Source organism: Micromys minutus, assembly GCF_963924665.1.
Source record: "Micromys minutus genome assembly, chromosome: 10".
NCBI classification, from domain to species: Eukaryota; Metazoa; Chordata; class Mammalia; order Rodentia; family Muridae; genus Micromys; species Micromys minutus.
In genome coordinates this window covers 63,312,691-63,337,223 of record NC_137979.1, presented here as the reverse complement: position 1 = coordinate 63,337,223, position 24,533 = coordinate 63,312,691, and the positions used below count along the sequence as shown (strand labels likewise).

The 24,533-nt window shown below is 53.3% G+C and overlaps 1 protein-coding gene across 1 annotated transcript in view; it reads left to right on the top strand.

The window, feature by feature from the left end:
* DNAH17 (dynein axonemal heavy chain 17) overlaps positions 1 to 24,533 on the top strand; it is a gene marked incomplete at both ends in the record, with an annotated part of 105,900 nt that overhangs the window by 6,530 nt on the left and 74,837 nt on the right. The window contains 15 exons of the mRNA XM_080924155.1: positions 1,554 to 1,721; positions 2,093 to 2,209; positions 4,245 to 4,510; positions 4,910 to 5,105; positions 6,648 to 6,794; positions 10,739 to 10,847; positions 11,685 to 11,788; positions 12,806 to 12,946; positions 14,780 to 14,923; positions 16,969 to 17,151; positions 19,327 to 19,581; positions 20,432 to 20,601; positions 21,106 to 21,328; positions 22,846 to 22,962; positions 23,087 to 23,173. Coding sequence (XP_080780281.1) covers positions 1,554 to 1,721; positions 2,093 to 2,209; positions 4,245 to 4,510; positions 4,910 to 5,105; positions 6,648 to 6,794; positions 10,739 to 10,847; positions 11,685 to 11,788; positions 12,806 to 12,946; positions 14,780 to 14,923; positions 16,969 to 17,151; positions 19,327 to 19,581; positions 20,432 to 20,601; positions 21,106 to 21,328; positions 22,846 to 22,962; positions 23,087 to 23,173 — 2,427 coding nt within the window. The remainder of the gene's footprint in view (positions 1 to 1,553; positions 1,722 to 2,092; positions 2,210 to 4,244; positions 4,511 to 4,909; positions 5,106 to 6,647; positions 6,795 to 10,738; positions 10,848 to 11,684; positions 11,789 to 12,805; positions 12,947 to 14,779; positions 14,924 to 16,968; positions 17,152 to 19,326; positions 19,582 to 20,431; positions 20,602 to 21,105; positions 21,329 to 22,845; positions 22,963 to 23,086; positions 23,174 to 24,533) is intronic.

Sequence of the window (24,533 nt, the reverse complement as noted above, 5' to 3'; positions counted from 1 at the left end):
GCCCATGCTTCCTGCCGATAGGAACAGGCGTGCAACAAACAAACAGATTCTTCTGCGGAAAACCTTTATTGTACAGCACTCTGAGCAGGGGACTTCCTGAGCAGGAAACTTCTCTCTGAGCCGGGGACTCCCTACCGGGGTCTGCTGTATAGGCAACCTCTCACGTGCAGTCTCCCACGTGCGATCTCTCTGCCCAGTCTCTCTCCACGTGGGATCTCCCGCAATCTCTTTTACCGGGTCTCTCTCCACGTGGGATCTCCCGCAATCTCTCCTATCGGGTCTCTCTCCACGTGGTATCTCTCTGCCATCTCTCCACTATCTCCCTCTCTACGTGGGGGAGAAATGCACTGCTATATATGCCTAAGAGACTTGTGTTGCTACCTGATTGGTGCATCCTCCTGTAGCTCAATCACGTGCCCCGAGAGTGGGCTGTGACTTATGTGGTTGCCAAGCAACACGAGGGGAAAGGTTTTTGTAGGCTGAACAATGGGCGGGAAGCTGGCGCCATCTATTGGCGCCAACGGCTTCCTACAGTGACTGGCTTCTAACTTCATGTGCGAGGCCCTCAACATATTAAAACGAGGACAGGCAGCGGCTGCGTCTCAGCCGATAGATGGGTTGCTCGTCTCTCGCAGGCACAGAGCCCCGAGTCTCACCTCCAGCAACACTGAGTGGAGTGGAATACCTATAACCCCAGCATGTGGGAAGCAGAGGCAGGGGGACAAGGCGTTCAAGGTGGACTCATCTATTAACACATAGTGGCCAACATATAACATCAACTATATAGTGAGTCTGAGGCCAGCTTGAGCCGAGACCCTGACTCAAGAAGATGACAGGGGAGGTTGGGGGGAGGAAGACATTGAAGTACAGAAGTATCACATGATGCTCATTGTCCTCCTGGTGGGGGAAACAAAACCATCGCGCACACCAGTATCGGTTGAGGGGATGAAAGTCAAGACTGTAACCTTGAAGCGTTTGCTTCAGGGAAGAAATTGCCATTGTCCGACAGCTAGGCAAAGCTAGGCAGCGGGGTTCCTCACAGAAGTTCCCCAACACTGGGTGTCAGCGTCCACCACAAAACCAGATCCTCTCAGTGTGGGCTGCTTTCCGGGGGGGTGGCAGAGAAATCTGAGGCGCAGCCAAAGCATGAGAGACCCTGGTACCTTTCTAGCACCTTCCAGACCTGAGGAGGTGGAGGGGTTGGTCAGAGCATCTAGAGGGGCTCTTTAACCAGCGTGGGGCCTGGACCAGACACCAGGTTTCTTTTACTCAGCCTCCTCCGCCCTCCACCCTCCAAGTTCCCAATGCAGAGGTGATTCCTTAGAGAGTTACCCCTCCCCCATCCTTTCCATCCTTGTTCTAGAGATGGCTGTGAAGCACACGGGCACTGAAGAATGCACACACCCACCCATGCCCCTTGCACGCCTTGTGTGTGCCCCACAGCGGCATCCCCAGGTGTTCCGCCCGAGGGCTCTCCATGCTGTTCTATAAGGTTCTGGGGCCCTTGACTTTGTGCCCGGAGATGACCCTTGCCCCTTCCCTCCCCATGCTAGGACCTTTACAAAACGGCCATTGAGTTTCTGAAGCTGGAGAAGATTGAGCTGGGAGGCGTGCGGGGTAACATCCTGGGGAACCAGGTGACCCAGATCTACGACGAGGTCTTTGAACTGATAAAGGTCTTTGCTGAGTGCAAGTACGACCCTTTGGACCCCGGAGATTCGGTGAGCCTGGGTGGGGACCAACCCTGGCCCAGGGAGTGGGATGACCCGTGGGCAGAGTGTCATCCTAGGGAGTTGAGAATGTTAATAGGGGGCTGGAAAGACGGCTCAGTGGTTAAGAACATGGACTGCTCTTCCAGAGGTCCTGAGTTCAAATCCCAGCAACCACATGGTGGCTCACAACCATTTGTAATGGGATCCATGGACAGGACCTGGGGTCAGGAACAGGGAGATGGCAGTATTGGAGAGTCCCAATCCAGGTCCACAGCCCACCATGGAGCTGTAGCCAGCCCCCCTCTCCACTTTGCCCCGCTGAGACCTCCCAGCCTGGTGCCGGTTTACTGCAGCTACCTCTCTGCCTCCTCTATTGTCAGAGCTTTGACGATGATTACAACGACTTTGAGACTAAGATCCAAGACCTGGACAGGAGGCTGGCCACCATCTTCTGCCAAGCCTTTGACGACTGCAACTGCATTGAGTCTTCCGCAAAGGTAGGCGGACACCGCCCAGCACTGCAGAGCCGGGGAGCCCATCTACCAGCCAGCAGGGAACACCCCGTATTGAAGGCAGTCAGAGGGCAATGGAAACCCTTCCATCATCAGAGCTGGGCTTCCAGACCCGCCCCCCTGGAGACTCAGGAAGGTTCCAGCACCAGAGCATCAAGCTCTCTCTCCAGCAGAGCCGGGTGCAACCTCTGTTTCTACATGTGCAAATGTAAAGACATTGGGAGCCCTTGGGATACAACTGCAGTGAAGGATGCTGGGATTGCTTAGCTGGGAACTTGAGGTGAGGGCTCAGTGTATGCAAATAATATGCAAATTCACACCTGGTCTCTACAACCTGTGGTCAAAGAGGTTTAAAAGTGACACTTGTTAAAGCTGGAAGGGAGCCTCATCTGGTGTTGCAGGGCAAAGGGAGAGACTCTGCTGTCTCCCCACTGCCATGACTTCCACGTCTGAACCAGCCCAAGCAAGTGGGAGCCACTGTCAGGGAACGCATACCCCAGCAGGAGTTCATAGTCAAGTTGATGACCAAGGTTATCGGTCACATGAACCTCAGGGAAAACAGACTCAGAAAGGGAAAAAAAAAAAAAAAAAAAGGAGTATTCGGTCCACTGGCCAAGGCGTGAAGAGACACCACACACATCCCCAGCCTCTCAGGCCCCAAACTGGAGCACTCAAGGGACACACTGGAGGGATCTGAGCCACCCACATTCAGGAAGCACACCCATGTCTTGGGCTCTTTTTCTGTGAGAAGCAAGTGGCCATTGAGGGCTGGAGCCCAGAGTGGCACCATTCACTACGTTCAGTACTTTCCCCGGTCTCACTCTGCCATAAGTTAGAAAACCTTAGGGCGGGAGACCCCTCCAGCTATCCCTGTGTGACAAATTAAGCAATTCTGACACTAGGTCTCCCTGTCATCAGCTCATCAACACGTGAATCTGAAAAGTTCCAGAGCATTGCTCATGTGACCTTCTACTTGCAGAAAATAAAAGTTAGAGTTTTCTTCCCTAAAACCAGAGCCCCCTCCCCCAAAAAAGGGAGGGGGAAAACTGGAGAAGAGCAAAGAAAGGGGATAAGAGAGGGTCTTAAACCTGCTTCCCAACTCTCACCCGTCAATCTCTTAAAGGGAGGGGTGGAGTCCGCTGCGGTGCCCAGACGCACCTCTGAGCATCTCCTGCAGAAACTTACCACTCCATCCCGCTCCCGGGCAGACTGGAAATTCCCTTCTCTTCCTCACAGTCATGTTGTAGTCTTAAATGGTCATTTTTAGTGAAGGACTTGTTTTCCGAAGCGAAGTCCGAGGACAGCCTACAGCCCACGTAGGCTTATGAGCACCTCAGACAGGATGTTAGGAGAGTGTTGGAGTTCTAGGTGTCTCCCGTGAACTCCAGACAACCTGACAAATTCAGACCTTAGGCCACCTTGTGCCAGCTCCTCTCTGTGAACAGCCCCTCATTTCTTGCATGTGTGTGTGTGCGTGTGTATATACAGACACAGGTACAAGTGTGCACATGTGTGTGTGTGTACATATTCACATGTGCGTGTGTGCATGTGTATATACAGACACGGGTACGAGTGTGCAGATGTGTGTGTGTGTGTACATATTCACACGCATGTGTGCCTAGTACCTTTACCCACGTAGCCATTTTCACAGCCTGAGGGCCTGAGTACAGCCATTCCCCTCTGGTTATCAGAGCCCCAGACCCATCTGGATGCAGCCTGGGGCTGCTTCCCCATGGCTGAGTTAGGAACTGCTCACAGCCCCTTTCTCCTGGGTCTGGACTTAGCTGCCTCTGCCAGTTCGGGAGCTGGTGCCTCCACACAAGGCAGCATGAGACAAGCAAGCCGCACGGAGCAAGACTCCAGCAGAGATTCTGTCTCAACAAGACTCAAGTTTCCTCGGTCGTGAAATTTGGCCCTGCTCACTTTGTCAAATCACGCCACGCTGGGGCCAACGCCTGGGACGGGGGTGGCAGCAGCAGGGGACCCTGGTGATGGCCCACCTCCTCCCATGTCTCCACAGCTCCTGTACATGTGCGGGGGCCTCCTGGAACGACCCCTGATTCTTGTTGAGGTGGTACCCAGGTACTCGGTCATGCTGGAGATGTTCAGTGCCGAGCTGGACAATGCCAAGCTCATGTACGATGCCCAGATGGCGGCCTCCAAAGACGGCCAGATACCACCCATCCACAAGAACATGCCCCCTGTGGCTGGGCAGCTCAAGTGGAGCCTGGAGCTGCAAGAGAGGCTTGAGGTGTCCATGAAACACCTGAAGTACATTGAGCACCCGTGAGTGCCAGGCCGGGCTGGGGAGGGCCCAGGCAGCCCGTGCGTCCCTTAGCTGCAGGGAGGGAGCTGGCCCGGCTTGTGTCTTCCATCTTCTAGCCTCATGGAAACAGTCCAAGTCCATCCGATTGGGAGTAAAGACGCTATCTGCCATGCCTGCCAGAGTGCAGGAGTCCTCATTTGGCAGGATTTCTGAGGCACTCTGGGAGGGAGGGGGCGCCCTACAGCAAACTCAAGGATGCTGCAGGCGGCACCGATGGGGACTATCACTGGGGAACCAGGCAGTCTGTGAGACCCAGGAGCCGTGCTGAGAGCGGCCGATGGACAGAGCACTAGAAAGACCTAGAAGGTAATGTCGGGGTGAAGCCTGGCACCCCATCACTTTGCCCTACTCTGCCCCAGCGTTATGTCCAGCATGGAGGCCAAGCTGATCTATGACAAGTATGACGAGATGATGGGACTGCTGAAAAGCTGCCGGGAGAAGAAATACCAGCAGTGGGTGGAGGGCGTGGACGAGGACTGCCACTTCAACTTGGGGCAGCCCCTCATCCAGCGAGACCCCTTCTCTAGCCTCATCCAAGTCAACTTCAGCAAGGCGGTGTGTCCCGGGTGGGGCTGGGGCTGGGGGTAGGGGTGGGGTTGGGGGTGAGGGTGGTGGGTTCAGAGGGTAGGGAAAGCCTCAGCTCAACACACTGCAGGCTGACTCCACTGCCAACAGTGAGCATTTATGAAGGTTGCTCTGTGTGTGTGTGTGTGTGTTCCCATGTGTGTGCTCTAGTGTGTACTCGAATGTGTGTATATGTGCATGTGTGTATGTATGTGCATGTGTGTCTGGATGAGTGCACACATGTATACGTGTGTGTGCATATATATGTGTGTGTGTACATGTGTGTTACAGGCACAGGTTTGTTGAGTATTTTTAAGTGGTTAAGGTATAGGCGAAATGGTAGCATGCTTGAAACTTCAAAGCTGGAGCATAGCTCAATGGGAGAGTCCTTGTCAGCTGCACAAGAAGCCCTTTGGTCCGTGATCCTGTCCAGGGGGAGGGGCTTTAGGACCGTCTTTTTATTGATTTGAGCTGACCCAACCCAGGACCCCACACATGCTAGGCCCAGGCTCTACCACCAAGCTATGTACCCAGATCTTTTACTTTGTTCCGGAGCCCTGGCTTTCAGTTCATCCTTTCATGACTCCCCCACCCCACCCCACCCCTGCATCCGATTTCCGAGTAGCTGGGGTGGCAGGCTTCTGCTGCCTCTTTGGAGATCTGTTTGCATTTTCCATGTTCCCACAAGAAAACATAAATCTGAAGATTAAAGTCTCTGCATGGCCCAGAGAGATGGGCCAGGTAGCCAGGGTAGAACATTCCAGGGCTAAACCTGGATGGTTCAGATGTGTATGTACGGTGGACACCAAGTTAGTGCTCTGCCTTGCATCTGGATGTGGACAGTGACACCAGGAAGGCAGGGAGGGGACGGTGGGGCGGCTTCTTAAAACCTTTCCTTTTCTCAAAATCCATTCCTCCCTCCAGAATGTGCAGACTGAGCTTTGCTATCTGTGTGCTGGGCACACACTTCTGGGGTCAGTCAAGTCACATTCTGCCCTCCTGGTTAAGGGGCAGGGGGGAGAGAGGACAGAGAGAGAAGATAACCAGCTGGTACTACAAGCAAGGAGGTGACATCGGGTGCCCCAGGCAGAGGAGTGAGGAGGGACTATGACAAGGGAGTTACCACGGGGCAGGGCAGATGGAATTTCAGACCTGGGCCAAACCTTGAAGGGTTTGATGAGAATAGCTTTGGGGACAGCAGTGTTGGCTGCCGCATCAATCCCCTGGGTCAGACAAAATGTCAGGGAAGAGAGAAAGAAGAGACAGGGGAAGGTCCTAAGGAAACTGCCCAGGGCAGGGGGAGGGAGATAAGAGACAGATGACATCATTGGCCCACAATGATGATGTCAGTCTTTCCCTGGCTCCGATCCCTCTGGTAGGGTGAAGCCACTGAAGCCACCCGGCGCCTGCCAGCAAGCATTGCATCCCACCCACCCACCTTGAAGTTCCTTGGCTGTGAGAAGGCAGGGGCAGGGGGGGCCCACGGTTGAGGCCACCTTCTGACGGGTTCCCTGCTCTTCCCCGGCCCTTCAGTTGGTGGCAGTCCTGAGAGAAGTGAAATACTTGAACTTCCAGCAGCAGAAAGAGATCCCAGAGAGCGCGGAGAAGCTCTTCTCGGAGAACGAAACCTTCCGGAAGTTCGTGGGCAACCTGGAGCTCATTGTCGGCTGGTACAATGAGGTGAGCGTGACATTTGCATATTCAGATGTGCCTCGAGATGGTGATGACCCAAGACCAGGCCACTGGAAGCACCATGTTTGTTGGGCTCTGGCTAATACTGCACGGTTCTGTGGAAAGGCTTCGGAGGTTTCCCCTGAGCTTTGGGATAATTACTGACTTCACTCCTCATCACTTCCATTACTTTGTGGAAGCCGGGGAGGGGCTCCTTCTGGGACTCAGATGGGTACAGTTGCCCAGCTGGTACTGGGGAAGCTTCGCCCTGGAGAGAGACAACCACCCTCAGCTTTTGGCTCAAGCATCCCTTGACTCTCTTGGCCCCTCCGACCTGGGGGCCCAACACAACTGTCACATGATGTACGGATAAGAGTCCCAGGTATTGATTAGCCTCAAGGACAGTCTGCCCCTGGCAGCAGAAACAGCCTTTAAGCCCACCATAGGCACAGGATGTTTCAGGCGGCTCGTGTGCCTGCCCTACTCTGAGGTTTGATGGTGTCTTATTCAGGGTTTCTATTCCTGTGCACACACATCATGACCAAGAAGCAAGTTGGGGAGGAAAGGGTTTATTCAGCTTACACTTCCACATTGCTGTTCATCACCAGAGGAAGTCAGGACTGAACTCAAGCAGGTCAGGAAGCAGGAGCTGATGGAGAGCCATGGAGGGATGTTACTTACTGGCTTGCTTCCCCTGGCTTGCTCAGCTTTCTTATAGAACCCAGGTCTACCAGCCCAGGGATGGCTCCACCCACAATGGGCGGGGCCCTCCCCCCTTGATCACAGCTGGATCTCATGGAGGCATTTATTTCCTCCTTTCTCTGTGATTAACTCCAGTGTGTGTCAAGTTGACACAAAACCAGCCAGTACAGACGGGCAGCTGGGGAAAGGCGGTGTGGGATGGTGAGGTCTACCGTGCTGTTAGATGATATGGAGGTACCTTATGGAAGAGAGTTAGGACATTGGTGACACAGAAGACAATACTGGGCCCTAGCCCCTCCCTCTTCGGTTCTCTGGTCACCTTGAGGTGACCTCTGCTTCGAGTTCTTACCCACCTGATGTCTGCCTCACCTCAGGCCCCAAAGCACTTACACCAACCTCAGAATGAGACTTTGGAAGTCACAACCTAAAGCCCTCGCATTGGTTTTCTCAGGTTTCTTGTGTCTGGAACAAGCAATCCCAGGTACAGGTACCACGGTCCCCAGACATAGACAGTGGGCCAGGCTAGGCGCTGACAGTCACTTCCCAAATGACCCAGCGCCACGCTCCAAGCAGCCCAGACCTATATGCCTCCCAGTTCCCGAGTCAGAAGTGCGTAACCTGCTCCCTGCAGAGGTCGAGGTGCTGGCTGAGGGGCAGGGACGCTGTGGCGTAGGATCCGTTTACTGGGCCTCTCCAACTTCTAAAGACCACGGATGTCCTCAGCTAATGGCTCAGATGTCAGTCAAGGCTCTGCAGGGAAGTGGAGTCAGGAAGAGACCGTGGCCTACACGGACATTAACCACAAGGAACTGGCCTACACGGTTATGGAGAATGGAAGGTCCGCAGTACTCCACCTTCGAGCTGATGAAGTCCAAACCCTGAGAATGGGGGTGGGGTGGAGGTGGGAGGAGGTCTGGCAGTGTAAATGCAAAACCAGTGCCAGGAGAGGAGACCAGGAGGCAGTGAGCCAGGAAAAGGGAGCAATTCCCTCCCGTTTCAACTTCCATCCCACACTGGGAGGGCCCCACAGGGTCCACCTGATCCTGCCCCTTGCTAAGTCCTGCTGAGACCGCACCTGAGCTGCAAAAAGACAAAGTGCAAAGCAGACAAGGGACCCCCCCCAGCCATGAGGAAACTCACTGAGGATCTCACAGGGATGGCACCAAGGACACCCCCCAAGCACTGTCCCCGCCCAGCATGTCAGTAAGTGCCAGCCTAGGTACAGCTGAAGGGCAGGCTGCAGCAGCCTGGGGGGAGGAACCTCATGAGCCATGCAGAAGCCAAAGGTAAAGAGGAGAGCCGGGCTAGAAACATCACCTGCTTGTCACACACGCACTCACACACACACCAACCAGTAAAGACCCGACCGTGGCTGAGCTGTGCCTGACATGTCTTCAGCAGAGTTTAGCCAAGGGCAGTGATGTACAGCTGCAATCCAAGCACTTAGCAAGCTGACTCAGGAAAAGACTGCTGAGGTAGGCTTAGGCCACAGGGCAGCCCCATGTGTCAACGCATACCTATAGTGCACACGGGGAAGTGTGTGATGTGTGGTGATGTTTCCTGCACGCAGGAAGTGGAGGCAGGGTCATTGCTGTGGGTTTGATGCCAACCTGGGCTGCCGGGTGAGACACTGGGTGGACGAGATGGCTCAGTCAGTAAATATGGTTTCTAAGCCCAGATCCTAGGTTCAATCCCCAAAGATCCACATAGTGGCAAAAAAATGGCTCCTGAAAGTTGTGGGTGCATGCATGTGTGGGTGGAAGCAAGCACGCATGGACACACACACACACTGAACATTCCCGGTACATTTTTGACTTGCCTATTTGCACCACATCTCTAAAATGCCAGAATCTGTCTCAACCAAACATCCTGAGCTCCGCTTTCTCCACGCCAGCTGCCTTGAAGCACATGGTCTTCCCTCCTAGGAACAGCGCACACACAGTGTTCAGAGAAAATGGAAGCCGTGGGAGGGTGTGCTGGACAATTTTATGTCAACTTGACACAAACTGAAGTCATCTGAGAGGAGGGAACCTCAATTAAGAAAATGCCTCCATAACATTCAGCTGTAGGGCATTTTCTTAATTAGTGGTTGACAGAGGAGAGCTCAGCCCATGTGGTTGGAGCCATCCCTGGGCTGGTGGTCCTGGGTTCTGTAAGAAAGCAGGCTGAGCAAGACATGGGGAGCAAGCCAGTAAGCAGCACCCCTCCATGGCCTCTGCATCAGCTCCTGCTTCCAGGTTCCTGACCTGTTTGAGTTCCTACCCTGTGGACTGTGATCTGGAAGTGTAAATCAACTAAACCCTTTCCTTCTCAACTGTCCTTTGGGTATTGGTGTTTCATTACATCGGTGGAAATTCTAACTTATCGAGGTAGTAGGCAGAAACAGGTCTGTGGACTGTACCCAGTGCAAACAATTTTTTTATAGCGACCTGGTCTTCAGTTTTGTCACAGCCACCAGAAGCCAGCAGTTGGAGTCGACACACGCCCTCCCCCCCCCAACATCCACCCACAGTCTCTGGTTAGAGACACACTGATGAGAGTCCCAGTGTGTGACATCATCTCAGGGAGCATGCTCCAAGGAAGGGCTCAGCCACTGGGATGAGTCACTGTCCTTTGTGTCACAGACAAGCCCTGACTAATGGCTCCCTTGGTTGCTTTTGCTTGTTTGGTTTTGTCAAGGGTCAGCTACCTTTGTGGGTTATACAAGGCAGAGTCAGACAGAAGCTGCAGGCTCTGTGCTGTGGTAAATGGACTTAAACACTTCTCCCCAGACATAGCTCTCCCATGACATAGCTGCACTTCAGACGTTAGATTCCTGACCCACCAGAGATTTTGCAGCCAGAAACATTCCTTACCCATCCGTCTCCCACCGCAGCACACGCTCGAATCCTTGAGAGGTCACAATCACCTGGAATACAGTTTATTTTTGTGGGGGATTTTATTTTCAATCATGCATGTCCGCCACATTTGCGTGGATACCCTCGGAGGTGAAGAGCATTAGATCCCCTGCAGCAGGCATCTGGGTATGACCCATCTGACGTGGGTGCTGGGAATTGAACTCGGGTCCTAACCACTGTGCCACCTCTGCAGCACCAGGAATGCAATTTAGAAATAACTTCCAGGTAAACAATATTGATTGTAGCTGAGTCTGGCAGTGTCTGTAAATGGTCCTCAATGCTGTTAAATTCTTAGCAGTTAAAAACAAAAAACAAAAAAAACCAACCCTTAACTCCATGGCTTTTCTCTCCCAGATAAAGACCACGGTGGTGGAGGTAGAATTTCCACTGATCAAGTCAGAACTGGAAGCCATCGATGTCAAGCTATTGAGCGCTGAGACTACACTGTTCTGGAACAGCGAAAGTACCTAGAACACCTTTGTTTTGAGGGTTTAACATAGGCAGCACCTGCCCTCTCACATGCCCGGGTAGCTAGTTTTGCCTTCAGGCTTCAGAGAGTTGCTGAATGGGTAAAGATGGGGGGGAGGGGCTTCCGAGGGTCTAGACATTTCCTGACAGGGCCCCTGGAGGCCTGGCCCTCCTCGTGCCTACCACTTGCACACAGCAAGTCAGTAGAGGTGACATCTCTGCTGCTCAGGGCAGACGTTGGGGGAGAGGGAGGGCAGAAAATGACAGGTCTTCACAGTTCCATCTCACCAGCAAACAAGGCAGCAGCCCGGCCCTCACTCCCTCCCACCCTGGGTGCCTTCAGAGTCTTGAACCCTACACTGCTAGTTTCTTCCCCCTGGGACCTTTACTGTGCCTTTAGCCACCCTGTCCTGCCTGGAAGTTGGGACCAAACGTCCCCCACATCTATGACATGTGGGCCCCCAGACTTTCCCAGCAGACAGAGGCTACATCCCTTCCCCCACCCTCCCTCACAGAGCACAGCTCTTTTCCAGCCACCGGAGGCCCTGGCAGCTGTGTGCAGGTGCCCCGCCTCCTCCTCCTCGTTCATTCATACTTGGAAAGGGGCTTGATCTCAGGATTAAGCCTGAGGTGAGGCAGAATCCACTCACTGGGCAGTGAAGAAGCCCTACCACCATAGCGGCAGATTGTGACTGAGTACCACCTCCGCACTCCGGAGAAGGCACAATGGCGACTTCTGCCTCGTGGTAGACAGAGTAGCACCTTGTGGGAGCCACCCCACTATGTGTCTTGCTGGGCTCCTGGGGTCAGACAGCTTACCTTTCCATCACAGATGTGATTGAGTACATCCAGGAGATGCGGGAGATACTGCACAATCTGCAGACCCGGATCCAGAAAGCCAAGCAAAACATAGAAGGAATCACCCAGGCCATGCAGGTGAGCTGCGGAGGGCAAGGCGCCGGGGTCGAGCTCCTGTGTGATGGATGGCCAGAGACCCCTCCATCCAATGCTCTGGACTGTGATGTCAGCGTGCTTCCAGAGTAGTGACACTTGTCACTCGGCAGAGCCCACTCCACTCCCGTGTATTACAGTCAGCAGACTGGGTGGGGCCCTGGCTGTGCCAGGCTTGATGCTAGGAATAAGTTGGAGGCAGGAGATGGGCAGAGGAGAAGCACAACCCTCCAAGGGTGAAGGACCTCAGATTTTCAGAGAGCCGGGGGACGCTTCTCTAGCCCTCATCCTAGGTTTCAGTAGCCTTACGTTGCAAAACACTTGTGACTATGTGCTCAAAAGGAAGTTGTGTGTGTGCGTATGTGTGTGGTGCATGCAAGTGTATATCCGTGTGTGCACGTGTGAAGAGCATAGGTTAGTATCAGGTGTGTTTCTCGGTAGCTTTCCATCTTACCTTTGGAGACAGGGTCTCCTGAGCCTGAATCTCACCAGTTGACTGACCAGGATGCAGCTGTTTCTGCCCCCAGCCCCTCACTGGGCTTGGAGACACATATTAGAGCACCCAGCTTTCTCTCTGGTGCTGGGGATCTGGGTTGAGGGCCTCATGCTCGCACAGCAAGCATCTTATTCTCCCCAGACTAGAAAGTGTTCTTAAAAATCTGTTACCTTACTTTACTACATGCTTAAAGCATGGTACACATCTAGACAAGTAGTCGCTCACACGTACCTATACATTAAAAAACAAGATTTAAAAACATGAGAGGAAGAACAAAGCCACCGTTCTCTGCAGTTTTATGTTTTGAATTCAGTTTGCACTTGAACGGCGTGCTCACACCCCCAAGAACTCCCCTGAAGGAGTTATACACAGGTGCTCACAGCTCACAGGGTGCACAGGGAGAAGCCTGACCAGACACTGGGAGGCTCACACCCAAGAGAACACAAAGGAGGGGCCAGACCAAGTGGGCTATCTCTGAAAGGACCAATCTTGGGGTTTCCCTCCAGGAGTGGTCCGCCAACCCCCTGTTTGAAAGGAAGGACAACAAGAAGGAAGCCCTGCTGGACCTGGACGGCAGGGTGGCCAACCTGAACAAGCGCTACACTGCTGTCAAGGATGCTGGTGTGAGAATCCAAGCCATGGTTGCGGTAAGGAAACTCCTGGGGGTCTTTTGGAAGCTGCTTGCTTTTTGTGGAGGAGAGAGAAGAAAAGTAGCCAAACATTGTATTAAGATGACCAGTGAGAAGTGTTCTGATGAACACATCAGAATCTGTTAGATTTCACCCAAGCTGTCTTGACCCAAGAGCAGCTTCAAAGTAAGATTTCTGTAGTTCCATGCATGCGCCCTATCCCAGGGTGGCCAGAGCACCATCAACGCCTGCATTAAAGTCCATACATGGTGACATCTTCACCCTAAGCCAACAGGGGCAGGCTGCTGTGAGCTGATGTGTGTCCCTCATGGGTTCCCTACTTGTGAGTGTGGACATGGACACATGTGAGACCTGAGGAGCCCTCACAGGTGTGCTTGTGGTATACACAGCCAGCACGTGTCTGTGCACAGATGGGATATGCACCTGTTTAACTGTCTAGAAAGTGGGTGTCTTTGATAGAAGCTAGTGGAGGGAGCAAAGCTTATGAGAGAGAGAGAGAGAGAGAGAGAGAGAGAGAGAGAGAGAGAGCGAGAGAGAGAGAAGAGGAGAGGAGAGAGGCCAGAGCCAAGGAGAGCAGCTCACCCGTTCCAGCTTTAGTGAGACAGCATTGCCTGGGTGCCCGGCTTTGTTACCATGTTCATCCACTGCTGTGACAGCCATTTGAACCATTTCTTTCTGCCCCACACTAACGTTACCTGGGATTCTGACTTCTATCTCCGTTTCCTGAGAATACAGGCTGAGTTACATTCATCTTCATGTTCACCTGTAGCACTCAGTGTCTTACAGACTCATCCATTTGTCCTTCTCCCAACCTTTACATCCTTCTCATCCATTCATCCCTTTATCTATCTCTTTGTTCATTCCTGATATCCACTCATGTATCCATCTACCCACACTTCCACTGTCCATCCATCTGCCCACCTACCCACCCATGCATCCACTCATCCATCTACCCACCCATCCATCCACCCACCCATCCATTCACCCATCCATCCATTTACCCATCCATCCATCCATTCACCCACCTACCCACCCATGCATCCACTCATCCACCCACCCACCCATCCATCCACCCACCCATCCATCCACCCACCCATCCACCCACCCACCCATCCACCCACCCACCCACCCATCCATCCATCCATCCATCCACCCACCCATCCATCCACCCACCCATCCATCCACCCACCCATCCATCCACCCACCCATCCACCCACCCACCCATCCATCCATCCATCCATCCATCCACCCACCTACCCACCCATGTATCCATCCACCCACTCATCCATTCACCAATATGTTGATCCATTCATCAACCTCCCTGTTTAACTCTTTATCCCCAGTACATTGAACCCTTTACCACTTCTGTCCCAGATACTGCCCTATGTCAGAGTCCAGTTGCAGAAAGGATAATCTAAGCTCTTTGTCACAAACATGGTCACCAACGAAAGGTACAGACCAAAGACAAAATAACTGAGGGTTGTCACTTGTACCGCCATGGCATAAACAGCAGGCTACTAAAGAAAATGTGGGAGGGAGCAGAGATAGCAATAGTGGGTGCTCAAGGACAGCCTTATGAGGAGGTGACACCTGAGCTGAGAGCTAAAAGATTAGAAAGCTCATCTTCCAGGAATGGCAGAAAGACCGGTGCGTGAAATCTTCTATGGGAAAGAGCCCAACATTTTCAAGGGACTTAAACCATCTGCTTTGAGGGTCTGTAGACCAAGAAGACAAAGGCAGGGATGATGCAGCCTATCATAGCATAGGTTGAACAGAGAGCTAAGTGGCATACCAATGAAATCACAGCCAAAGGTGTGCTTCTGTGTGCAGGAAAATGCAGAACTGTTCAGAGCAGATACAACCAGCCAGCCTTGGAAGGAATACGTCAACTATATTGATGCCATGGTCTTAGATGAGTTTGACCACTTCATCCGCAAATCTCTAAATTACTTAATGGACAACATGACTGTGGATGTAAGTTACTGTGTGTGTGGATGTGTGCATGTGGATGTGAGTGTGAAAGCAAGATCTGTGTTAGAATCTATGCCTCAGATTTGCCTGGTGAAAGAGCAGGCTGTTTTATGAATTAACAGGCTTAATTAAAGTCTGTTTGTGGTAGCCAGCTTGCCCTGGTTTTAAAACTAAAGGCTCTGTCATGCCAGAGAACAGCCAATCTCAGGCCCTCAGGACAGCCAATCACCCGAGATCTGCCATAACCCAAATGCACTGTAGAATAGCTAAGCAGATTGCTGCCAGGTGATATTAGGCACCCCTGACCCTTTCTTGTGGAAATGGCAGAGGGGACTCTTCCCAGCAGCCAAGCTTTATCTCTCTGTATACAAGTTATGCTGGTGAGTCCCCCTGAGTTGTGTTCTCCAAGGAGAACCCACACCTTGTTACAATGTCTACCAGTTAGTACCAGTGCCTTGTTACAATGTATACCAGTCAGCACCAGTGCCTTGTTACAATGTATACCAGTCATCACCAGTGCCTTGTTACAATGTATACCAGTCATCACCAGTGCCTTGTTATAATGTATACCAGTCAGCACCAGTGCCTTGTTACAAAGCCCCATAGTAGGGAGGGGGTAATGGAGCGGGCCCACTCACCCTGGCAACCAAATAATAAGGGGAAGCCCTCCTTCATAATAAAGCCCTTTCCCCCCAAATTCCTTAAGCTACAAATCCATCAACAGACTGGTCCACTAATGATGTCAGAGTTCTCCAGGCCCCATCATTTTCAAACACTGGGGACATTTCAGGAAGAAAAGGCAAAGACCCACCCCACCAGTGAAGGACAGGGTGATGTTACAGGAGGGCCTCCCACAGCCACAGAGGGAAGACGGGCCATGTGTGAACCTGGCACACATCTCCATTGCTGGTCTGTAATTGTCTTTAGTATGTTTCCAGCTGCTATAGCAAAATACCTGAGTCTGGATCAATTACAAACAACTGAAGTCTATGCAGCCACAATCTAAGGTCAATGAGGGGCCCTTCTGGAGCAGGTCTTTATGTTGCAGCATTTTCTGGAGGAAAAAGAAAAGGCAAAAAAGTACAAACTTGCAGCCTCAAGTCCATTGTAGTCAGAGTCCACCCACCCCCACCTGTACCCCCTGTAACCAGAAGTCTGCCTATCACACAGGCTCACTGGGAGATTTGCATCAACCACAGCCACAACAAATTTGCAGACCTAAAACTCTGCTGGTGCACCCAGGTATTGCTCCCGACAATAGGCTTACAAGGCAGCCTCACACTGCTGAATGTCTGCGGTAAAGGTGACAACAGCGGAGAAGGGGAGTGGTCATCAACACCACAAGGTCCCTCCTTGACACTGCCAGAGAGTTCCCAGTGGCCCCATGGCAGGAGGCAGCCTCTGGCTTAGTGTTCAGAAAAGCCTGACCATCCTTCGGGATGACTGACCATTTACATATCCTGTAGGACCTCTCCATACCAGTAAACAGCTCCTTTCACCATAGAGAGCCTGGGGTGTTTGGAGTCTGTCAGCCATAGTTATGACGGGACCCGGGTCTGGGGTGGTCAGGGGAAGGACAGTCTAGCCACTTGCATGCCATAGCACATAACAGGAGAGGCACCGGTATAGTGGGAAGAGCCCCCAGTAAACCTCGATAGCATCTCCTGACAGATGGGGTTGGTACCCTGTAGCTTTGCAACCTCACCAGAGGCATTAAGACATGGACTGGCTGCAGCTGTGTGGGGATGCAAGGGCTTGCCAAGCAAGTAGGGAGGGCACCCTCTGAAATGGCAACCCTGCTTTTATGTGAAGTGACTCTGTGGTGATTGGCAGCGCCGAGTTCAGGGATCTGCCTGCTCCAACCCCTGCTTTTCCCCAGCCAACTCTCGGCTGGCCCTGAGCCCACGGCTGTGCATCTGGCTCAAGTAGTCTGAACTGCTGGTCTACACCAGCAGGAGATGGCTACATATTAGCCAGCGCCTGGAGTGGACAACCCAGGCATCATTTAGTACCAGCCGAGGTACTCAGCCCCCAGGAACTTGTTTCAGGAGAATATCGCTCCCCTGTTTGAGATACACATGGAGCTGGATGAAGAAGGGCTGACCTACAACCCATCTCTGGAGATGGGTGACGAGGAGGGCTTCCTGGCGCTGATCGAGGGCTTGATCAATGACCTGTACAATGTGGCCAGGCTCATCCCTCGCCTAGCCAAGGGCAGAATGAACTACAAGGTCAGTCTTCACTTCTTACCGCCCCTTTGGCATTTCCCTGCTTGGGTGCCAGATAGTGTTGGCCTAGCTCTGCAGAGTGTGATGATGACAGTCCAGAATGTGATAATTTGTGGTTGCCATTTCCTCGGGTTCCCCGGCTCCAAAGCCTGATAACTATCTCTTCCCCACTCCGAGTCTGGCCTTCCAAATGTCCTCTTTCCTGGGGCCTGCCTGACTCTCCTTCCTCCTCATGTACTGGGTCAGTTAGCTTGAAATATCAGCCAAACAGAAGGCTTCATGCCAGCATACTGGGACCACATCCCTGGTGCTTCCATTCTAGAAGGGTTCAGCATAGGTGCCTGGTCCTGCTCACCACCTATGGCTGCCATAGCTGTGGGCCTTCCTCCCTGTCCTCTCAGTGCCCTGAGGTAACCTGGCATACACAGCCTGCAGCTCACATGGCCACCTTAAGGCTGGTGCCTGCTTTGGATATAAGATTACGGTTCCTCTTCTCTGCCAGTTAAAGAAAAGGCAGGAAAAGACTGTTGCCAAAAATCTTGGGGAGCTGCAGTGTCCCCTCTGAGGGCTCTTAATTGTCCCATTAATAAAGGGATTTAAGAACAAACAGACTCTGGAGGACAATGTGCTAGGGTCAGAAAGGAAAACCTCAGGAAAGGCAACTGGGGAGTTGTGCAGCTGTCTGGAGAATAGAAGGAAACAGCCATGAGATGAGATGGCTGGTGTGGAGAGTCTTTAGAAAAAGGGAAAGGACCACCCCCAAAATTTTAGCACGGGGGTTTAGGCATACTTAAGCTCCAATCTCCCTCTGAAAGAAAAAGAAGAAAAAGAAACAATTACACCTTTCTGAACCTGAAAGATAGACAGACCCAGCCCAGTCTCGTGGTGGCTCAGCTCGTAGAGACTGTACAAGAAGAGCAGGAATTCTAGGAGGGAAAGGTACACAATCTACCTTCCCAGCCAGGTCCCCAACCTGCCCCCGCCCCTTGGGTTAGCCATTACCAAGGGCAGGTCTCCTCCTAGAGGTGGATTCCATTCTTTACAGGATGGAGCAAACCTGGGCAGAGCCGCTCCCGAGCAACCCCCCATTTGTTCTGTACCCATGGGTCTGTGGTGTGCATAGATGCCTGAGTTTTGGCACAGAGGTAGCACGTCAACCTTAGAACCAAGATATACTGCACATAAGCATGCAGGGGCTCTGAGGAGGGCACGGGGCAAGTGAAACCCCAGCCTTGCTGTGAGCCATCCTGTGGGGTAGGTTTGGGTTCTGTGGTGGGGCAGAGAGACATACCCACACCCAAAACCACACATAAATAAAAAAATAAAATATTTTTTAAAAATTGTATAAAGCAAAGCAAAGAAAGAAACAAACAAAAACACCTTGCCATCCCGAGAGAGTGTGCCCCTCCTAGAAAACCACTGAGCTCAACAGGACAGCCGAGGGCTCAGGCAGAGTCAGCCTCTCCCCAACTCTGTGCTCCTTAGCTGCCTCTGTCAAGTCAGTGCCTCAATTCCGTGACTGCTCCCCTCCCCCTAATTTTTATTAGAAAATTAAATTTGTACAAAGAGGACTAATAAAGGGCAAAAGGCATCAAGGTCAAAATAAAAGTGCAAGTCACCAGAAATGATGACCTTGTAGAAATGCCCTGGAAGAGAACACTGCCCTCTGTAATGTTACCAACTGGACTATGCCTGGAAGTAAGTTTGAGCCACAGATCTTAACAACATATACTGAGGAATTTTAAAGGCCTCATAAGTGACCAGGGGCACAGCCAATCGATTTGCATATGCCATAGATAACATTTACTGAGATTTCACTAGAGGGTAGTTTTCTAGGTTTGTTATTTTACAATTGTCCCCCACCCCCACCCCCCAGACAGTCTGTGTAAGCCCGTTCTCTGTCCCCCTTTTCAAAACCAGCCTATGGCACACAGCCACGGTCCATGCGAGTACAAAATGGATGGGCTGATACCCAAGCCACCTTGGGATCAGACAGGCCAGAGCCACCCTTAGCAAATCTGTCTGGGCGAACTGCACACTGACAGGCACTCCCCTGCCTTTATCCTGGGTACCCAGCAGCAGTTCACCCAAAGAAGAGTGCTTTTCCAGGCCGAGGGGCAAATCTGTCTCTCATGAAGACAAATGACCCAACCTTTGTCCCCACTCCCACCCCTGCAGACAGACTTGGAGGATATCACAGACCTCATGGAGATGAGGGAGGAAGTGTCCAGCCTGGTCATCGGGGCCATGAAGGTGGCCGAGGAGTACCAGGACTCCTTCGAGAGATACTCCTACCTCTGGGTGGATGACCTTCAAGAGTTTATGAAGAACTTCCTTATCTTCGGGCACGCGCCCACCCTTGAGGAGCTGGACACCAAGATGAATGACACCATCCCCAAGACACCACCTACCCTGGATCAGTTCCAGCAGCAGGTGCGTATGGTCCTGTTGTCCCCCCCCCCCCCGTGTCATCTCCTGCATCCTCTGGTAGACAACCCTCACCCCCATCCCAGGCCAAATTCAAAAGTTGGGTGGCCTGATTACATTTGCTCCTGGTGAGGCCGGGAGGAATAGCATGCCTTACCACACCACGCCACACGGGGGAGCACCAGTGCCGCAGGAGGCGGCCAGGGAGAGAAGGGTCCTTGGCAGGCTCTATCAGGCTTGTAGTGTGAATGGCTTCAGTTAGCTCAGATGGGGGCACTATGCTGAGCTGGCTGGTGTCCCATCCTGTGGTGAATAGGCCTGAGGGACTGATCCTGAGTGTAAGAGCCCTTGAGATCCTGGCGATAAGAGGTGATTGGGAGGCCTGTGCTCAGGCCCACTCCAGGTGAGGGTCTAAGAATCGGCCTCCAGAGCCAGCAAGAGCTCAGGTATCAGAGCACTGGGAATCTAGGAAGTGAAGCAATCCGGTCCCTCCAGATCTCCAGACTGGTCTTGGGCACAGTGAGAAAGAGCCCTCTTCTTCCTCACACCAGTGAGGAGGAAGATGTGACAGCCCAAGGTCTGCAAGTGCTCCCATGAGTTAAGGGGGCACATTTGGGAGTCCCCTTCTGCTCCAGAAGCCTTGGGGTAGTCACCCAATCTCGCCCCCTTCTGTCTGTCTGTCCCTCCAGGAGGTGGGGGATGCTGGGACAAGGGCAAACAGGTGTTGGCGACCTTGGCCTCCCTTGAGCTGAACCCTGGGGTCACCTGGGTGCCCTTCACAGCCAGCCAGAAAGCAGTGCTGGCTCGTGGGGAACACACAGCATTGGCTGACGGAGCCCACGGCTGTGTTGGGTAGATTGACTCCTACGAGAAGCTGTACGAGGAGGTGTCCAGATGTGAGAACACCAAGGTTTTCCACGGCTGGCTACAGTGTGACTGCCGCCCCTTCAAGCAGGCCTTGCTCAACACCATCAAGCGCTGGAGCTTCCTGTTCAAGCAATACCTGAGCAACCACGTCACCAACAGGTGAGGCCACAACCCGCCACTGTGGCACCCAAGTCTCCCCCCATCCCAGAACCCCAGGCAGCCTGGGAAAGTCACGGGGAATGGGGGAGGGGATTTGTAAGCAGAGCCTTCGGCCTTTGCACATGATCGATTTGGTGTCTTGACCAGTGCAGGGCGGGTAGGAGGGTGAAGTAGCTGTCAGACTCTGTGATGAAGCCTTGAGTCTGACAGGAAAGCTGCTGGGACGGCCCAGTCATCCACAGTGACATGAGCACCGCTCTCTGAGCGAGCCCATCCGGGAAGCTGGCTGCTCTGAGCTTGTGACTTTAATATGGTGCACAAGGACCAGCCTGGTCTACACTAACAGGATCTTTGTGACATCTAGGCCAAGGGGACCGTACGGCGGCAGTGGCTGCCCCTCTCCAGGTGGTACCTTGCATGGCAGGTCAAGTGTCCTTGCTAAGACGGCACTGAGGTGGCGCCCAAGGAGGATGGAGCCCCTCACCACGGCCCCTTGTCCTGCAGCCTTGCTGATCTGGAAAGCTTCATGAGCATAACCCGGGCAGGCCTAAAGAAGCCGCTTAAGGAGGGAGACTATGACGGGCTGGTGGAGGTCATGGGGCACCTGATGAAGGTCAAGGAGAGGCAGGTGGCCACCGACAGCATGTTCGAGCCCCTGAAGCAAACCATCGAACTTCTCAAGAGCTATGGGGAGGAGATGCCGGAGGAGATCTACTTGAAGCTGCAGGTGGGTCCCCAGGGAGCCGCGCCAAGTCACCGAAGGCTAGACACCTACGAGACTCGGGATCCCCTGGGGTATTGAGGCTGAGGACTGCATCTTCCTGGAGAACAGGGCCAAGGTGGTCCCCGAAGGCTGGCAAGAGCCTCCTGATGGCTTTGTGGGGTTAAGGCCATCTCCCTCCACCCCCGCTGAACGTGGAGGTCACTCACTCCCAGTGGATGGGAAAGATGATGGAGACTAGAGCATAGAGAAGCCCCGGAGACTAGTGACCAAAGATGGGACCAGAGGCCGCCTATGCCCTACCACTCACTGCTCACATGACAGCCACTGTCAGCATGAAAGAAGTCTATGCTGGCTGAGCTATAGACTAAGCAGGATGAGGAAGTCCCTCTGGAAGGCCTCCAAGGAGCCACCCCACTCCCCAGCTGTGCCTGATTGCTCCCTTTCCCATCTCTTCCCAAACCCATCAGCTTCCTCACCCCTCCTAGTTTTCCCCTCCCCCTCCCCCTTCTTCCATCCATCCTATTTTCCTGCTGCATGAAGTCCGCCCCCGTTTGCGCTCTAGCCACTGTCCAGACCCACAGCTGAGGACCAACAAAGGAAGAGGAGCCACAGGCCCACGGCCCTACCATGCAGCTAGCAGGGTGGCCCTGTGCCGTAAGGGGGCCTGCCCTAGAGTATGTTGGGTCTGCACCCCAAGCAACAGGCCTTGTGCCTGCCCCAGTCACAGTTTAAGATCCAGCTGAAGCCAGAGGGCTTTGATTCATGTGGCCAGTCCTTATGGGTTCCCCGGCTACGCATGGGGGCAGCTGGGATATCTAGGTTATGGGAATGTCCCCTCCTGCCTGGGTGTTGCCACTTGTTTTCTTTAAATATTTCCTGATGCCACGTCCCCTAGCCTGATGGGAGAACATACACAGACCTCTGCCTGGGGTAAAAGGCTTAAAACTGTACACCGGTGTGGAGGCACACACGCACAAATGTGCACCGAGGTGTTCACACTCATGCACGTGCATAAAGGCACCTACACAGGCACACGTATGCACGTGTGTATGCACACGCATGTGCATCTGCATCACCACATGAATCTCTGCACGGTCATGCACATGGACGGGTTCAGGCTGACGGACACTACGAAAGGCAGAGAAAGTTCTGATTGGCAGGGCTCGCTGAGCTTCCCGCTTTGCCATTCTGGGGCTGGCTGCGGACATCACGAGCAATTTGTACTACTTTAGAAAGTCTCTCCTGAGCCTTCAGTTACATCACGGCGGAGCGTTTTAAAGGGGGAGAGATGAGGGTCTCAGGAACCGCTCTTGCTACTTTTGCAGAGGACCTGTATCCAGTTCCCAGCACCCATCCAGTTCCAGGGGCTCCAGCATCCTCCTCAGACCTCTCTGGGCACTGCATGCATGCAAACACTCAGACACATTAAATACTTTTTAAAAGACCAATAACTCCAGTGGCTGAATGGAGGCAGACGACACCACCTTCCCCCCCTCCCCCGCCACCTTCGCCTCCCGCAGGAGCTGCCGGAGCAGTGGACCAACACCAAGAAACTGGCCATTCAGGTGAAGCAGAATGTGGCGCCCCTCCAGGCCAACGAGGTTAACATCCTGAGGCGAAAGTGTCAGCAGTTTGAGGTAGCCTGGGCTGGGCTGGGCAGTTGAGGGTAGGGGCCGAGGGGAGCATGGGGGTGGATCCTGAGATGCTCAGCCATGGCGTGACCTCCCTCCCCACCCCGACCACACCCCTGCTCTCTCATAGCTCAAGCAGCACGAATTCAGAGAGAAGTTCAGACATGACGCCCCCTTCTCCTTCAGTGACCCCGAGCCCTACAAGTCCCTGAATAAGGTACTTACTGTGGCGAGGTCCCTGTGGCAGCTCCAGGAACGCCTTGGAGCACTGGTCTTTTCTTAAGCTTTTACTCTCACGAATGGAAACATGGCTGAAATAGGACTGCCTGCAAGGCCAAGCATGTGCATGCATGGGACTCATTTGTGCGTGCGTGTGTGTGTGTGTGTGTGTGTGTGTGTGTGTGCGCGCGCGCGCGAGCGCGCGCACATACACATGGATATGCAAACTCAGGCATTCCCCCCTCCCAGCCACACAGCCTCCATGCACTCTGCCACACTTCTTAGAAAGTTATTCCAGGGCAACAGACCCATGGTCACATGAGCACCCTGCAAGTGTCACGGGCTGCCCTTTCCCCTCAGGCTGACTTCACCGTACCTATGGAAAGTTCCTTGTCACCTGGACTTAACTCTTGTCCCTTCCTCTCTGCCATCCAACCAGCCACCAGGTTTTGAATACACCCCCACTCCATTCACAGGGCCCAAGTGTTAGGGTCAGCATAGGATGCTCAGCTCCGCCCCTGGCCGCCGTCTGGCCACCTGGCCAAGCCAGCGCAGATCCTCCCAGGGCAGGCACAGAGCTTCTCAGAGCCTGGGTCTGCTCTGAGTTCAACGGGCCTCTTGCACCCACTCCAGGCGCCAGCCCCTGGGGACCTCAGCTTGCTGGGCAGATGTGAACCCCACAAGCTCCCCCTTTTCTTCCTGTCACTCATGTCACCCTCCCTGAGCCACAATCCCGCGCTGCTTTTCTCATTTCTAGTCAGGTAGAACTCTGGCATGGAAGCATTGGGCATAGATAGAAAAGCTGGGGTCAGGTGAGATGTGCGCTCTGGTGATACACAGCAGCCCAGACACTCAGTACATTCATTGTATACGTCTGCGCCGAGGAGGCAGGTTCATTGCATATACAGCCGAATGAGGACATGGGTTGTTTAAGCTCATCTCCATAGAGGGTCACAGTCTGGGCTGTGAACATCCAGGAGGAGGGAGGGAGGGAAGGAGGGGAGGAAGGAGAGAGGAGGGAGGAGGGGAAGAAGGAGGAGGGAGAAGAGTAGAGGGGAGGAGGGAAGAGAGGAGGGAGGAAGGACTGTGGTTAGTATTTTCTGCACAAACTGTCAGCCTCCTCCATGGACCAGGGGAAGCATTACCATCTCCCTGAGCCTGACCTGGAGAAAGGCCTTGCCACGCCCCTGGGGTTCTGAGGCAGTGGGGTTCTTGTCATAGCTGTGTTCATGGCAACAACACAAATTCAAGTCTTTATCTAGTGAGCCTCCTCTTACTGGTACCCAGAATGAGGGGCATCACAGAGGGTGGCTGCCATCTTGGCTGGAGCACTGGTCTCCGTCAAGCTGGGATGAGGT